The following is a 14973-nucleotide window of genomic DNA, read 5'->3' as shown; positions in this document are numbered from 1 at the left end:
ATGCGGAAAGAGTTTTAATTAGTCCCACTTTTTGAGGTTCTGTTGATGATATAATTATACTGAACGGGTCGATCCTCCCCTCTCGTTTGTTTAGCAACTTATCCTAAGATTTCCGCCCTAAGAGCTCCCTGGCGACGACAGAGGAACCAACCCCGCCTGCCGTGGCGGGGTGGCTTTTGAATTCTGCAGAGTTTTTCTTTATTATGTTTTGAACAATGTTGGCCATACCATCTGTTTTGTTGTTGTGACTTTTCCTTCCCAACTCAAAGATAATATGCACGTAAATAAGATTACTTTTCTTAGCTTGCGGCATTCTTTTATGCAACGAGTGTGCCAGTTAGTAAGTTAATAGACACTAACTATTAATTTAAACAAGTAATAGTACCGTATTATCTTACTAACCAGTTAAGACTTGAGCACTACTTTTGACTGGTAAGTTAATAGGACATTGATTATTAGTATAACTACTTAGTATTACAGTCTAGTGATATTCCTCTTCACTTGTAAGTAACAGATTTTAAAATCAATTCTCGTCAAATACGAATTGAGGCTCTCTTAGTATAGATAATATCTTTAGTTAAAAAAATAATTAGTATCGTGTTATCTTACTAACTAGTTAAGACTTGAGCACTACTTCTGACAGGTAAGCCTTATCATTTGCCATGTAAATTGACAAAAAATAATTGGGATAAATCTCCATTTTATAATTAAGGGGCATCTGAGGAAAAATATGATCTCAAGGAGTAGTCTATCTCAAGTTACTATAACTTGGCTAGTTGCCATATACATAATAACATCAGAAACGTATAGATTTCCTTTAAGCATCCACATGAACAATTCAACGAGTCACTTTAAACAGAAGAAACCAGATAAATTTGAAATGTAGCTGAGCACCAGACATCATTTGTACATACCAGTTAACAGACTATAAAGAATGGAATTACTGACAAGCAAAGTCGTGAAATATGGTTTAAGGCGGCACAAATAGTCCCCTGCGGTTTCGAGAAGAATGACGAGAAGCCTTGTCCTACATGCACTCCTGCCACAGAAGATCAGTAACAGCATCAAACTAAGACGAGCAGCAGCCAGATTTCTGGTTGACGGGTTGTCCTCGGATCTGCACTGTTGGCGGCCTTGCATTGTTCATCGGTTGACTTGCCATCCTGCATTGTGATGTGAAGGAAATGAGTGGGCGCCGATGGGTCAATTATAAATCCTTGAACTCAAAGATGCAGCAAATTGTGCACACCTTGCCCCTCAATCAAACCTCTTCTCTTCTTATAATGCGGAAAAAGAGGAAAACACACATATACACGACAGTGCAAAAGTACCTGTTCTTGATTTCAGCAGCCATTGCCATGAAAGCCTGCTCCACATTGGTAGCATTTTTTGCACTAGTCTCCATGAAAGGGATCCCAATCTCATCCGCAAATGCCTGTTGAAAAACCAGCGAGTCAACAGGGAGGTCATGATTAAATGGTGAGTGCTTACTCCATTAGACAAAAATATGGTAACAGAAACTAGGGGGAGGTTCACAAAATTTTCACCTTAGCTGTTTCGTAAGACACAACTTTGTTAGCGGTCAGATCAGCCTTGTTGCCAACAAGAAGCTTGTTTACATTCTCACTAGCGTAACGGTCAATTTCATTTAACCATTGCTTAACATTGTTGAAGCTCTCTTGGTCCGTCACATCATAAACTATCTGCAACATACACCAACATTAATAAACAGAATCCACAGTACAAGACCTCAAGAAAAACCAATACCGCAATAATAAAAACATAAATCAAAAGAAAGAAAAAGGCAAACTTACTATAATTCCATGTGCCCCACGGTAGTAGCTACTCGTAATTGTCCTAAAACGTTCTTGTCCAGCAGTGTCCCACTACATGTCCAGAGCCCAGAGGGGTAAAGGAAAATATCACAGATAGTCTTACAGCTAAATTGACTAAACAACAACGTTTCATAAGATGAGAACATTATGAATATGCACTAGAACTCAGTTTTCAGCCCAATAATAATGTCAGAATAGTGCATATTTATTCATAAGAATCAACAAAATGTGAACACATAACAACCTCATGCAATATGAAGTTCTACAAAAATAGTTGAATGTAGTTGAAAAGGCGCACATACCACACCAGTAACACAACTCCTAAACAAGAGAAAACACATCATTTGAGAAATGAGGACATGAAGAAAGTAAGAAAACAATGCCAATCAGTATCTTAAGAGATCAAATGAAAAAAAAGAACCAGCCAATTTGGATGCGGTCCCTAACTATCAATATTCTTTGACAGAAATCTTGTATGTTTTTAGTTTTTGACCGAGGTCCCTGTCATTAATGTAATAGTATAAGTTACTATATTTTTTAAATTAAAATTAAAAAATTGAAATTTGTTTTTGTTTGTATTAATGAGATTTTAAATATAACCCATAATTTGTGGGATTAAAAATAATAAAACATAAATTACACTCTCTATTATATTGTGTGTGTGTGTGTGTGTAAATATGGGTACATTCATCAAAATTAACAAAAATAATTATTGTACCAAAACATGGGTACATTCTTCAAAACACAGAAAAAAAAGAAGATATTAGGCTTAATAACATTAGCAAATTTCCTTGATTAAACTTGACATAGATACATTCTCAAATCAACGAAAAAGAATGTACTCATATAAGTTTAAAAATGGATTAAAAAAATTGAATGGATTTTATATTAAAATTTTGGGTATATTTTATATAAAAAATTTATATGTTTTATATTAAAAAAAATAGTACATTTTACATATAACAAATTGGTATATTTAAGAATGGTTACATTAAAGATTAAAAAAGTTGAAGATTATATGAATGGATACATTTAAGATTAAAAAATTGAGAATCTTTTTATAAAAAACTAATGAGTACAAACTTATTCTATTATTATTAATTTTTATTTTTGGAAATGTTTATTGAAAATTAATTAGGATTTTAATAGTGGTGTGAGTATTAAAACCCTAAATCAATTACTAATTTTTATTTTAAAAAATATGTAAATTCATTATCACATTAATGCTAGGAACTTCAATCAAAATTTGAAAACTAATAAGGTCTTAGTCAATGACCATTAGTAACTAGGGACCAAATACTAATTTTTTCTATTTCTTAACTACTAAATGGCTTAAAACCCCACGCACTACCATATTTCAGAGAGATAGAGAGAGTCTCACAATTTGAAGTTTAATGGTCTTTCCATCCTGCTCCACAGTGCGAATTTTCTACAGAGAAAGGACAAGAAAAACAATCAACAGCCGTATCTCCTATAACATTATTTAGACCACGAATATAAAGCTTACAAAATCAACTCCGATTGTGCTGATGTAGCTGTCCAGATATGAATCGTCCTGTATCATACATAGAGAGATAAAAGGTCAGCACTGATATTGATGAAGTCAGCTCCTGAAATAATTAACCATATTACACTATGCTTCAGAAGCTCAGGAACAAGAAAGTCTAAATTAAAAAGTCAGTTGGGATTATCAAAGTTGATAAAAGCAAATAATAATTAGTATACAAACCCGCATAAAATGACACATTCGCTAATAGGTCTGATATGATAGAGAAAATCATGCATACGTTATTATACTAGAAAATTTAGAGTAATCAAGTATTTGTTTTATGGTTACATTGGAGGGATTTGAAGCCTGGGCCTATCCTATTTGCTGTAACCCATTACATTCCCTCCCTCGCCGCTTGAGCTAACCCCAAAGGCTTGATTCAAGAAACAAAGCATACATTTTATTTCCTTTTAAGCAAGAAACAATGTATACAGTGAATCACGCAAAGAGATCCATATAAATTTGATCAAAGTACGAACAACTTACAGCAAACCTCAGAAGAAGACATGATTTTCCAACCCCAGAGTCACCAATCAGCAAAAGTTTAAACAAGTAATCACTGCAGCAGGTAAAATTCCAACATAATCATTCATTAGCAATACTTTTAAATCTGAATTCAACAGGTTCAGCTGCAAACTACCAATTAACCCTGTTGGTTTAACCACATGTAATTGATATTTAATAAAATTGCATTGGCTGAGCCCAAAAACTAGCTAAGCATCAACATCTTAGCTGACCAATTAATCTCCACACGACGATCCAAGATACAATTTAAGATCTTAAGATAATTTGATGCTTCTTTTTGGTTTCATTGATCCAAAATTAAAAGCTGAGACAAAACCAAAATCAAATAACTACAAATCCAATATTTGGGTTTTTAGTTTCTTAATTTTCAAAAGCAAAAAAACAGAATTCCAACAAAATTAACTAACTTTTCAAAAGGGTTTCAAAATTGACCACAAACCCATTACAATTTAGCACAAAATCATCATGGATCTAAAGAAAAGATCAAAACTTCAGTCTGTTTTCGTCGAAATCAAAGGAAAGTAGTAAAAAAAAAACCCATTTTTTCCTAACTTTTTAATGGTAAAAAATACTCAGATGCAAAAGGGGGCAAAAGTTTGCGTAATTGGAAACAAAAGGGAAAGGTGATCGGAGGCTTACTATTCAGGATTCATGACTGTGAGTCGTTGATCTGCGAAGAACTCGACCGGGATTGGACCGGTCCACGGAGAACAGAATCTGGACCAGGTCGGATTCTCGGAAGGAAAAGGTTCGGGGAAGGCAAGTGGGAGAAGAGAGAGAGGAGGAAAGGGGGAACTGGAAAAATGACAGAGTGATGATGAAACCGAAAAGTTCGGTTTATATTTAACGCGTGAAAATTTGAAGCCAAAGACGTTTTTTACTATTGTACAACTTTTACTAGTATGCCTGCTGTGCGGTGTAGGGGTGGACGTTTGCAACCGGAAATTGAAACTGAAACACGAATTAAATCGGATAGTACCGAATGAGTCGCTTTTTGTGATTTTGAAATGGTTTCAATTTAAAAGCGTAGAGTAGTTTGAAAAAATAATTTAATTTCGATTTTTTAGTCAAAATGGTTCATGAGATTTGCATAACTCCTCACTTTAATTCCTAAGATTTGAAATTGATAGAATTGGTCCCCCAGCTTATCCATCATCAATCACTTTGGTCATTCCGTGAAAAATCTCCATTAAATAAGGATAAAATGATAAAAATACCCTCAAATTTTGTCAAATCATTTTGGCCTCTTATTTATTAAATTGAGGGTAGTTTAGTCATTTTAATAGTTATTTAACATAACTATTCACGGAAAGACCAAAATGATTGATGGTGGACAATCTCATGGACCACTTGTATTAATTTCAAATCTTAAGGACAGTGAAAATTTATGCAAATCTCATAGACTATTTTAGTTAAAAAACCTTTAATTTCAATTTTAAACATCTGAAATCGCACCAAAATCTAACCGCACTACAAATGGAAGATGACTAGTTCCTAATCTCTTTTGGGGTGAATTATTTTAAATTATAAAATCTTCGATGCATATGGCTCTGCAATTGGTGAGTGCGAAGAAGTTGATTGTAGGTGTGGAGAGCAACACGTGACGGGATATACTTGTTTAACTTCAAACACAAAGAATATCGAAAAAAGTATTTTCTTATTATTTGTTTGATTTGTTGTTATCTCTTGCATAGTTGCATTTAGTTTTTAATTTTGTTATTTGTTTACACAGTTTTTGTATTATTATGTTCCTTGTTTCTTTAAATCTTAATTTGTATAAGCACAATTGAATGTATACTCTTCCCTCAAACAGTTTAAAACCGAAATCAAAATCGTTTGAAACCAAACTAAATCGCACAAAATGGTTTGGTTTATTTTTTGGTTCAAGCTTCAAATTTGCACCGAACCGAACTATAAAAAAGTTTAGTTTTGGTTTCAAATTCACTTTAAAACTGCACCAAATCGAACTGTACCCACATCTAGTGTGTTGGGCATGGCACCGTGGCTCAAGTACTCCATTATCTCTTTAGTTATAATATACTCCTTGACCCATTATGAAAAGAGAAATGTGATTGGATTATTTAATTAGAACAATTCTCACATTATATTAAATTAGCATGAAATCGAGTTTGATAAGAAAAAACGAAATAGACACTTCACCCCAAATATTGACTGTTAATTGTAAATTTGTAGTGGAGAAGACTCGTAAGAGTGTCAATTAATATACTTTGACCTACATGATCGATCCAACTCCTGCATGGTGCTTGGGTGGTCACACCACCACCTTCCATCTATGTGCAATTTGCACTATTGCTTGTGGGAAGTTTTTTCCACTGGCTTCCTCTACTTGTTCGTTGCAGATTTGGACTTTGTGGTGCTTGGTGGCGGATGGTGGAACGTCCTCCTCTTACAATTTAGAGCCTTTGTTCGGTTGGATCTCCGGTCCCGCATGTGACGTTGGCTTGTGGTCGGCAGCGACAGAGTTGCTAGGCTTTCTTGTTTTTTGTTTGTATATTTTGGGGGCTCAAACTTTTGGTTGGGTCTCTTTTTAGTGTTGCTTTGGGTCCATTATTTGGTTTAGTGCTTTCAATGTAATTGGACTTCTTCTGTATGTTTGTTTTTGTGGTAATGAATTTTACCTTTGACCCAAAAACTTCTAAATCATAAGTCTTAAAATAAAGTTTTTACATCTTAATAGTTAGCATATCGAGACTAAAATTAGAATGAAAATAACACAAGATTCTACCACTAATTATTTTGAGTTACAAAATTTTATAAAACTTTGCTTGATATTACGAGCATGATATATTCAGGATATAATTTTGTCCAACGTGATGAAAAAGGAAACAAAATTAAATTAGGGAAAATTTGAAATAGGTCAAATTTTATAGAATACTTTTTGAAATAGGTTCAATTTTTAGTGACTTTTGACTTTTAAAATAGGTCCAATTTTTAGTTATTTGGACCCATTTCAAAAAATCCCATTAAATTAATTTGCATTATTTTCAAAGGTTTTGAAAAGCTTCGTATGGACTTTTCTAGCTGGCTATATTGTTTCTTGACTCAAAAGAGACATCCCGTAGCTCATGACAATTTTTTTCTAAAATATTTAGTACGGACAGATATGTGATCTCTTGGATTAAATCGATACCAATGAAGACTTTGATTGACCTCGTGTTCTTTCATCTTATCAACGTAACTACTAGAATTTAGAACGGACACATATGTAATTTGTTGGATTAAAACGATCGGTAAACTTTCGTTTGACTCTCTTAATTATTACATTAGTTAAAATTGAGCCTCTTAATTATACTTTGATAAATTAACTAATTATTTGAAATCAACTAATTAATCCCTCACCATTAGATTCAATGAAATTTCATTCACATTGTCGTCAAATACTGGCACGACTCTAGCCCTCAAAAGTGAATCACGTGTTGGTCACATGCCAGTATTTGATGGCAAAGTGGATAGAATTTCATCAAGGGTTAATTTGCTAAAAAAAGTAATTCAAGAGGTCAATATCAATTAGTTTAGTTTACTCTTAAAGCGATTCTAATGAAGGGATTGTATCGAACTCTTGTTCTTTCATCACGTCAACGTGCAAATATCAATACAAAGAAGTACTTCATGATTAACAACAGAAAAATATATAAACCACAACTTTTTTTTTCCTACTTTATTCATTTAAATTCTCACAACGTCCACAGAATTAATGTAAGCAATAATATATTATCTAATTTATTAATGTTTGAATCTCTTCAATCTATCTCTGGTTTGTTTTGTTGTTGTTGGGTCCAAATCTAGTCCCAAATCCACAAAGGGTAGAGCGCCTGTTTGAGTACCGTCACTATCATTCTCAATCTCTCCCTCCAACGTCAGCCCTTCTATTCTTGCAGCTATTGGATCCGTTTTAATCCTCACATATGCATCTGCAAGTCAAACACCAGCAAATCTATGAGACAATTAACATGTAAATAAGTAATTTTCTGAACCAATTTCTAAAATATTGTACGTATGATATTAACTAACACTAATTCAATCAGAACGACTTTTATTTGTATCATCTTTACGTCATTATTGAGTGTAGGTATCATCTCTCTAAGAGATATGATCAATAAAAATGTCTGTTCTTAGAGACAGACAGATGCTACACTAGATTGACGATCAGTTAAGATAAAAGAAATAGTTTTATTTAGTTTCAATTAATTATTACCTGGATTAGAGAAAAACCAAAGAACAAAAGCACAAAAAAGAAGCACAAAGGGGATGACATGCACAGCATTCTCAGCAAACTTAACGCGAGACCTCTCCTTCTTGGCCAACTCAGCTATAGGATCGTACATCGGCAGATCTCCGCCTTGATCAAACGACACGGACACTCGCAGCCCTGACGGCCCCTTCCCTGCTGACGGAGATGAAGTTGAGTGCATGAAGTACTCATCCGCCACCCGGCTCCAGCTTGCCGATCTATGCATCTTCACTAATTTCTTTCACTAGTTAACTTGGTACGTGGAAACGAAGTGATACTTGAATGTTGATTTCAGTAAGTTTGCAAGTGTGAGACAGGATAGAGCAAAGAAAAGGTTAGGTCAATAAAAACGGCTAAGATTTGGGATCAGAACTAGTTTGTTGGATCACTATTTTGACTGCAATATTATGTCCTTGTTTTCTTTTGTTCCACATGCAGATCTCTATCTTTTATCTATGGATGGGGATGGAAAGGTACGTATGGTGGACCTAGTAGTACTAAGCAATGCAAAACTGAAATCTTCTTTATTTGGATTTCCACCTCCTGAATTTGAGGTTGTCCTTGTACCCAATTTAGTAAGTAGGGTCATTATTATTTAAGTATGTCAAATTTTCTTTTGAGCATCACAAATTGATTACCACTGATTTTATCTTTATTTAGGACCAATTTAGGATTGCTGTGTATTGAAAAAAAAAAAATTGTTTTTGATGTGCTTTAATAATAATAATAATGAACTGTAAAACAATGCATTTGAACGTTTGATAAACAAGATTTGTAAAAATGATGAGTATGAGAAACATTGTAAAAGCGTTTTTAATGTAAAAATGATACAATTTTTATTGATATTATGAAAAATTGTTGTGCACTCCTACACGCACCCTACATTTTTATCCTTATTCAATTTTCTGACAAAGTGTAGAAAAACAACTCTCATCAGCCATTAATTCTAATAAGCTCTGATGAGTCAATATTATACCATATATTTTACCCTATTCTTAGTTATAGTTTATTGGTTATTTTGGTAGAATATTGATACTTTGTTATATATTTTCAATGTAGGACATTCGACTTCCTCTTGAGCAAAAAGTGATCAAACAGAAGAATTTTGGAGTGATTCCAATTGGAGGATGTTCGTGCCCCTTTAAAGATGATTGTGTCAAAGTTTCAGATTTTTCTACGAAGCCGTTTGACTGTGGCGATGAAATAAAGGCCCAGCGCGCAGCTTTTCCATATTGACGTTTTTTGGCGTTTGGGTATTTTGGAGGTCAAGATGGTATATTTTGTAGAAAATTCCTTTTCCAGCTTTCAAAAGAGACCTTTTGGAACCAAATCGGAGTTGATTTGGTCGGTCAAAAGTTTGATTTTCTGAGAAATCCGAATTTTAGTTTAAATAGGAAACCTTTTATTTTCTGTTTTATTATTTTATTATGTTTCCTAGTTTTATTCTAAGACCTTTTAGGGTTTTATTTTGTAGTAGTATAAATAAAGATATTTAGCCATTAGGGTTTTGAGGAAGGAATGAGAGCAGGAGAATGGACGCACACTTTAGAGAGTTTTTCAAGTTTAATTTCTAGGTGTTTTCTATCCTTATTCTCAATAATATTTTGTTTTATAGTTGTTCGTAACTAATTTCTGTTTGCTAGGGCGAAGCCATGAACCTTAGCATGAATATGTAATTTTATTAATTTGCTTATGAGTGGATGCATGCTTGGTTTGAATTATTAATCACCGCGATTAAACTATCTAATTGTCTTAGTGATTCGTGACCATTAGAGTTTTTAGACAAGTAATTTGATGTAATTTTTGTTGGAACATCACCCTGAAATTGAGGAGGGCTTCTTGTGATTAGTAATTGTAAGTTCACTTAAGGCATCACGCTCTTAAGGATTGCATGGTTTTTCAAAGGTTTTCACAAAGCTTAATGAGTTTTGCATGTTTATATTTGATCTGAACATCACAAACGGGTTGTATTTTAGATAAACGTTTTCGCTTGAACATCACAAGGAAAATATGTATTACGAAAACCTAACCTTCAAAGCATGTATGTAGAAATTCATAAGTAGTTGGTAAAATTGCATAGGATTGTTAAGGGGACAGTGGAACCCTAGACTTTTACAAATTGATTTTCTTTAAATTGTTCTCTAGTTAATTTCTTTAATTGTTTTATTTTAAAATTCATTTATATTATATTAAATTCTAAAATCAACATTTTCCAAACTTTTTTTTAAATAGTTGGTTTTAAACACAAATTATTCATTCAATTCATGTGGAAAACGACTTTGTTTGAGCCGCTATACTAAGACAACCTTGTACTCTTGCAAGTATTTTTAAGTGTTTTTATCCCTACTTTTACAGGTGGTAAAAATCCTATCTAGCTCTTCGACCAATTTTTTATTTAGTAATAATAGCTTGACTAACCCTAAAAAAGATTGATCATCTGCTGCAAAAGTTACATCGATATTGTTTATTTCATCAAGGAAAGTATTAGTACAAAATCAGACACCTCCGAAATACCCTAACACATGCCTTGTGGGGCTACACATGCAAAGAAAAGAAATAACAAATATAATAGAGGCAACAAACTATGCTCGGAGTGGTGCTATACTAGCCAGCCATCATAACAAGCTAACTTAACCCTCGAATCTGCTACTCAGTTCCCTTCTCCGAAATAATAAGAGACCCTTATAATTTGTTCCAAAATTACTGACGTACTCTTGTCCAAAAACAGAGAAGAAATTAAACTAGTTAACAGACCAAAAAGGAGCACTAGCTAGATTAAGATAATGTTATTTATTTATTTATTTATTTTCATCAACTTTTAGTGTGTTAATGAAGCTCTTCCCTTCTGCTAGACCATTGTTGTCGAGAAAATTCAGAAAATCGTTGAAGCTGCTTTCTTTGTACCTCCCAGGATTCTCTTCACTCACAAGCTCTTTGGCAGTGCCCATCTTCTCCTCCAATCCCAAACTATGCAGGCTAGCAATGCAGATTCTTGTTCTGTCGCGGTTCAACGTGGCTCGGTGCACAACACTCTTGTACAATCCATTGCTTAGTACTTCAAAATGGTCACCCACATGAACCTGGAGAGCACCATGAAGCTGTGGGACTTGCTTCCATTTGTTGTCTCCGGTGTGCATGAGTTCGAGTCCCGGGCCGCTCTGAAGAAGAATGGTTAAGCAGCTGTAGTCTGAATGGGGTGGCAACCCTAGTGCAATTTCAGGATTAGGGCAGGGTGGGTAGCAGTTCACTGTAGTAACCTGCATTCCATCTTCCATTTTCTTGCTTATGTAGGTTGGACCTATCCCTAGGCTCTCAGTGATTGCTTCTGTTATCTCCATGCTCAGTTTCTTCACTTCTGAGCAATACTTGCCCATTGTTTCCCTATAACAGTATTGCAACCATATATAACTAATAATAAATAAATAAATAATAAATGAATAAAAACTATGTTCCAGAATATAATGTACCACAATTAACACATTGTTGACCCTAGAAACTACCAAGCTTACGTGGCATGCAGGTCGAGTAATTAATAAGCTAACTACGTCATTCGGTTGTGTGCGGGGCGTGCTAACTCGTCGACCGAGCTCGGCCGAGGAGTAGAATGTGTTGATGTCGCGTTGGGCGCACTGCTAACTTCTTGATCTTGCGACTACGGTCGAGGAAGGAACACATCTCGGCCTTCAGGTTCTAGAGCCTGAAGATAAGGCTGCTAGTTCTGCGAAGTTTAATATGAAATTCGGCTTTCAATGTGCCGAACGTAGTAACCTGTAACACCTTACTTCGCCGAGAAGGCTGATGAGATGACTTCTACCAACAAGGACTCGAAAATCCTTGTCGACCAAGACTTAAATAAATAACCAGTCGGTCTCGAAGCAGTCTTGTTTATCCAAATTGAAGGTGCATCTCGGTCAGCTGATTCTATGACTTCAGTGTTGTTTATCCAAACTGAAGATGTTGCCAGTTGCCTTCACATTGTTGTTTATCCAAACTGAAGATGTGTTGGCGGAAAAAGAAAATAAAAATCTCAAGGTGTTTGAGAAGTTTGCGCAGGGCAGTTTGTGTGTTGAATTGGAGGGGGTTCTTTTCGATGCACAAAGTCTTGTATTTATAGGGTTGGTATTTGCTTGGCAATGCCTGATGGTGTTCAACTGCAACTCAAACTCTAGGAAGAAAGACTGATCCGTATCTATCCTTCCCATTCGTGACTTTTCAAACAAAATAAAAACCTATCTAGCTAGGCTTATCACTTCATATCAGAAGCCTAGCCCACCTAGGCTTCTTATCTCATCATCAAAACTCCATCAATGGCCTTTAAACTCATCTGACAACATCCATCAACCAAGTAAAAAGGCCTAGCCTACCTAGGCTTCTTATCTCATCATTATCCAAGACCATCAAATCCTAGGCTATGCCTCATGATAAGAGTCCTAGGCCGAGCTGCTCTAATCCACACAGTACACTGCTAACAAATCCAAATTAAATTAGACTGTTCTGCTTGCTTCTAAGTACAAGAAAATCGAGATATTTTATTAAAAGATAATTATTATGATTAAAAATCATAATATTATCTCTTAACAATAACAAAATTATCTTAACTTTCTTATCCGACAGTCAATAACCATGCTCACTCAACAATCTCGATTACTTGGACCGATGGTGTAAAATCGGATCCAAGCACACATATACAACAAGTTCAGGTGATTGTGGGTCATTGTTTCCCTAAACAATATTGCAACCTATGACAATGTGATTATAAAAGTAGAGACACATCTATAAATATGTATTTGTGTGTATATACACCCTGCAGAAAAACTTCCCATGAATGATGGTAAACATGAAGCATTCAAAGAAGTCAAGGGATGGCGCATGAAGCTATACAGTTATTTGTACGTATATATTGTAAGGATAAGAATATAAAAAAATTTCACATCGGTGAAAGAAGAAATTTAGTAAGGGCTTATAAGAGGTTTGATCATTCTCCATATTAACTGTTGGTTTTATGGTAGAACTTAAGCTTTATTCATGAGATCAGAGCAATTAGGCCACTTGTGAAACCCAACGGTCACACGTGCTCCATGTCATCCAATTCGTGTAGTCTACGTATTTGGCTAGAAAATTTACCACACCTAAATGGGCAAGCTACTCTCCTTATTGCCTATTCATTTTATAGTAAAACTTCAACTTTCTTTATATATATGTTTTACACACACACACATATAAAGAGTGGCCATGTTGTATATTTAATGTGATTGCCAAAAAATGAAGAGCGATAACCACGCCCAAATTAAGGATCTACTCAGGATCGACAAAATAGGACAAGACTACAATTTAGCTGAATGCCATGCATTTCTTAAATCGGATGTATCTAGTTATTGTCGGCCACAAATGTTTTTTTTCTCTACTTTGTTTTTTATTCTTTTCCGAAATAGCAAAAGCAAATAAGAGATAAGCGGGACGCGCATGAGAGCAAATGATAAAGAGAGTGAACTTTGTAGATACGTACCTATAATTAGAAGGATTGTTGGGCCAGTACTTGATCCAATCTGCCAACGGGTGGGCATAATGTTTTAGAAAAACCCTCCAAAACTGAATTTTATCAAGCCCATCCTTCAAGCTTGTCCCGTACCTCACTGGGCTGCGAACATCATTAGACATGAACTTAGCCTTCTCTGAAACCGGCAACTTGAAAAACTCCGTCGCCGACGAAAGAGCCTCATCCAACACCGTTTGACGGATACCATGGTTCACAATCTAATGAGATGCATGAACATGAAGATCATCAATATATATAGATAACGGTGGCAAAATTAGAGGTTTTTCTCGTGAAGGTTTTGAAAGAATGACTGCCCATGTAAAATAGATTTATTTTCTTTGATAATCTCTAATTACAAGTAAATTAAGAGTTTGAGCATGAGCTTAGATAATATATTATATATGTCAATAACATATAAGAATATTGTTATTACTATAACAAGGTTAGTGTTTACATTTTGGACATCCTATGCATAAATTTGACTACACGTACAAACTAAAAGATATCGATATCTTATATTTTTTTCCGTTAAAAAAAAAAAAAAAAAACGGTACCATTTTATTTTTGAACGGAACAATATACTAAACCTACTTTTTTATTTTGCATGAAAAAAAAATAAAAAATTGTAAGGACGTGCTTAAGAAGCTTACTTGGAAGAATCCCAACTGACGGCAAGCAGTTCTAACTTCTCCTATGACCAGTGCTCGTTCATCAGGGCCTTGTTTCAGTCTTCCGAAATCAACGGTGGGAACAGTAACAACATATGGAGTCAAACTTGCACGCTGGGAAGTTGGAATCACATAACACTCGGGCACATGTGGCAAGCCTTTCTCTTGTGCACTCTTCCCCATTGAAAATGAGCTTGAACTTTTTTCGTCGTCCATCTCTCTATGTGAAACCCTAACCCTACCTTTTCCTCAGCTCGCGAAGTGTAGAATGCAAAGAGAATAAGAGAAATGTGACGTAGCGGTTTGATGCAAAATGCAAGAATAGCTAGCTATGGTTTATATAGAAACAATTTAGTGTTGCTATTATCTATTGGCTGTACTTTGTATACACACCGTCTTGGACCTCTTTTTGTTTGTCCAAAATCTAACAAGCTGAGATATTTGAGGCACAAAACTATCAAATCAGTAAGCAGGTCCAAAATCACTTTCTCAAGGTATGATTTGTAGAAACCAATACTTCCTGACTAAGAAAACAGATCAGAGAGAGAGAGAGAGAGAGAGAGAGAGAGAGAGAGAGAGAGAGAGAGAGAGAGAGAGAGAGAGAGAGA

At 35.0% G+C, this 14973-nt stretch overlaps 3 protein-coding genes across 3 annotated transcripts; all 3 read right to left on the bottom strand.

Moving 5' to 3' along the window:
- Window positions 1–683: 683 nt before the first annotated feature.
- Window positions 684–4895, bottom strand: LOC137734001 (GTP-binding protein YPTM2). Its single transcript, XM_068473229.2, has 8 exons — window positions 4549–4895; window positions 3871–3943; window positions 3343–3390; window positions 3217–3264; window positions 1815–1886; window positions 1548–1703; window positions 1332–1435; window positions 684–1163 (listed from the first exon to the last, which is right to left on the bottom strand). Exons 1-8 carry the CDS (start codon window positions 4560–4562, stop codon window positions 1070–1072), a joined length of 609 nt encoding a protein of 202 aa, XP_068329330.1. The 5' UTR covers window positions 4563–4895; the 3' UTR covers window positions 684–1069.
- A 2578-nt stretch (window positions 4896–7473) lies between these two features.
- On the bottom strand, window positions 7474–8531 carry LOC137734002 (uncharacterized). The gene is made up of 2 exons (XM_068473230.2): window positions 8126–8531; window positions 7474–7841 (listed from the first exon to the last, which is right to left on the bottom strand). The coding sequence occupies exons 1-2, from the start codon at window positions 8385–8387 to the stop codon at window positions 7654–7656; spliced, it is 450 nt and encodes a 149-aa protein (XP_068329331.1). The 5' UTR covers window positions 8388–8531; the 3' UTR covers window positions 7474–7653.
- Window positions 8532–10642: 2111 nt separating this feature from the next.
- On the bottom strand, window positions 10643–14652 carry KUOX1 (KAR-UP oxidoreductase 1). Its single transcript, XM_088697923.1, has 3 exons — window positions 14348–14652; window positions 13668–13915; window positions 10643–11542 (listed from the first exon to the last, which is right to left on the bottom strand). The coding sequence occupies exons 1-3, from the start codon at window positions 14579–14581 to the stop codon at window positions 10960–10962; spliced, it is 1065 nt and encodes a 354-aa protein (XP_088554049.1). The 5' UTR covers window positions 14582–14652; the 3' UTR covers window positions 10643–10959.
- Window positions 14653–14973: the final 321 nt, after the last annotated feature.

The sequence above is a fragment of the Pyrus communis genome, chromosome 7 (genome assembly GCF_041283825.1).
Source record: "Pyrus communis isolate YQ-2024b chromosome 7, ASM4128382v1, whole genome shotgun sequence".
Classification (NCBI taxonomy): Eukaryota; Viridiplantae; Streptophyta; class Magnoliopsida; order Rosales; family Rosaceae; genus Pyrus; species Pyrus communis.
The sequence above is the reverse complement of the archived record's forward strand: the minus strand, read 5'-3'. Positions and strand labels throughout refer to the sequence as shown.

Excerpts from the sequence above, each read along its gene's own strand:
- LOC137734002 (XM_068473230.2), bottom strand. The coding sequence starts at position 8,387 with ATGCATAGATCGGCAAGCTGGAGCCGGGTGGCGGATGAGTACTTCATG. Across the intron at positions 7,842-8,125 it reads TTGGTTTTTCTCTAATCCAG|ATGCATATGTGAGGATTAAA; the intron begins GTAATAATTAAT and ends TTTGACTTGCAG.
- KUOX1 (XM_088697923.1), bottom strand. The coding sequence starts at position 14,581 with ATGGACGACGAAAAAAGTTCAAGCTCATTTTCAATGGGGAAGAGTGCA. Across the intron at positions 13,916-14,347 it reads GTCAGTTGGGATTCTTCCAA|ATTGTGAACCATGGTATCCG; the intron begins GTAAGCTTCTTA and ends GCATCTCATTAG. Across the intron at positions 11,543-13,667 it reads AACAATCCTTCTAATTATAG|GGAAACAATGGGCAAGTATT; the intron begins GTACGTATCTAC and ends ATACTGTTATAG.
- LOC137734001 (XM_068473229.2), bottom strand. Across the intron at positions 1,704-1,814 it reads GTGGGGCACATGGAATTATA|ATAGTTTATGATGTGACGGA; the intron begins GTAAGTTTGCCT and ends TGTATGTTGCAG. Across the intron at positions 1,436-1,547 it reads TGTCTTACGAAACAGCTAAG|GCATTTGCGGATGAGATTGG; the intron begins GTGAAAATTTTG and ends GTTTTTCAACAG.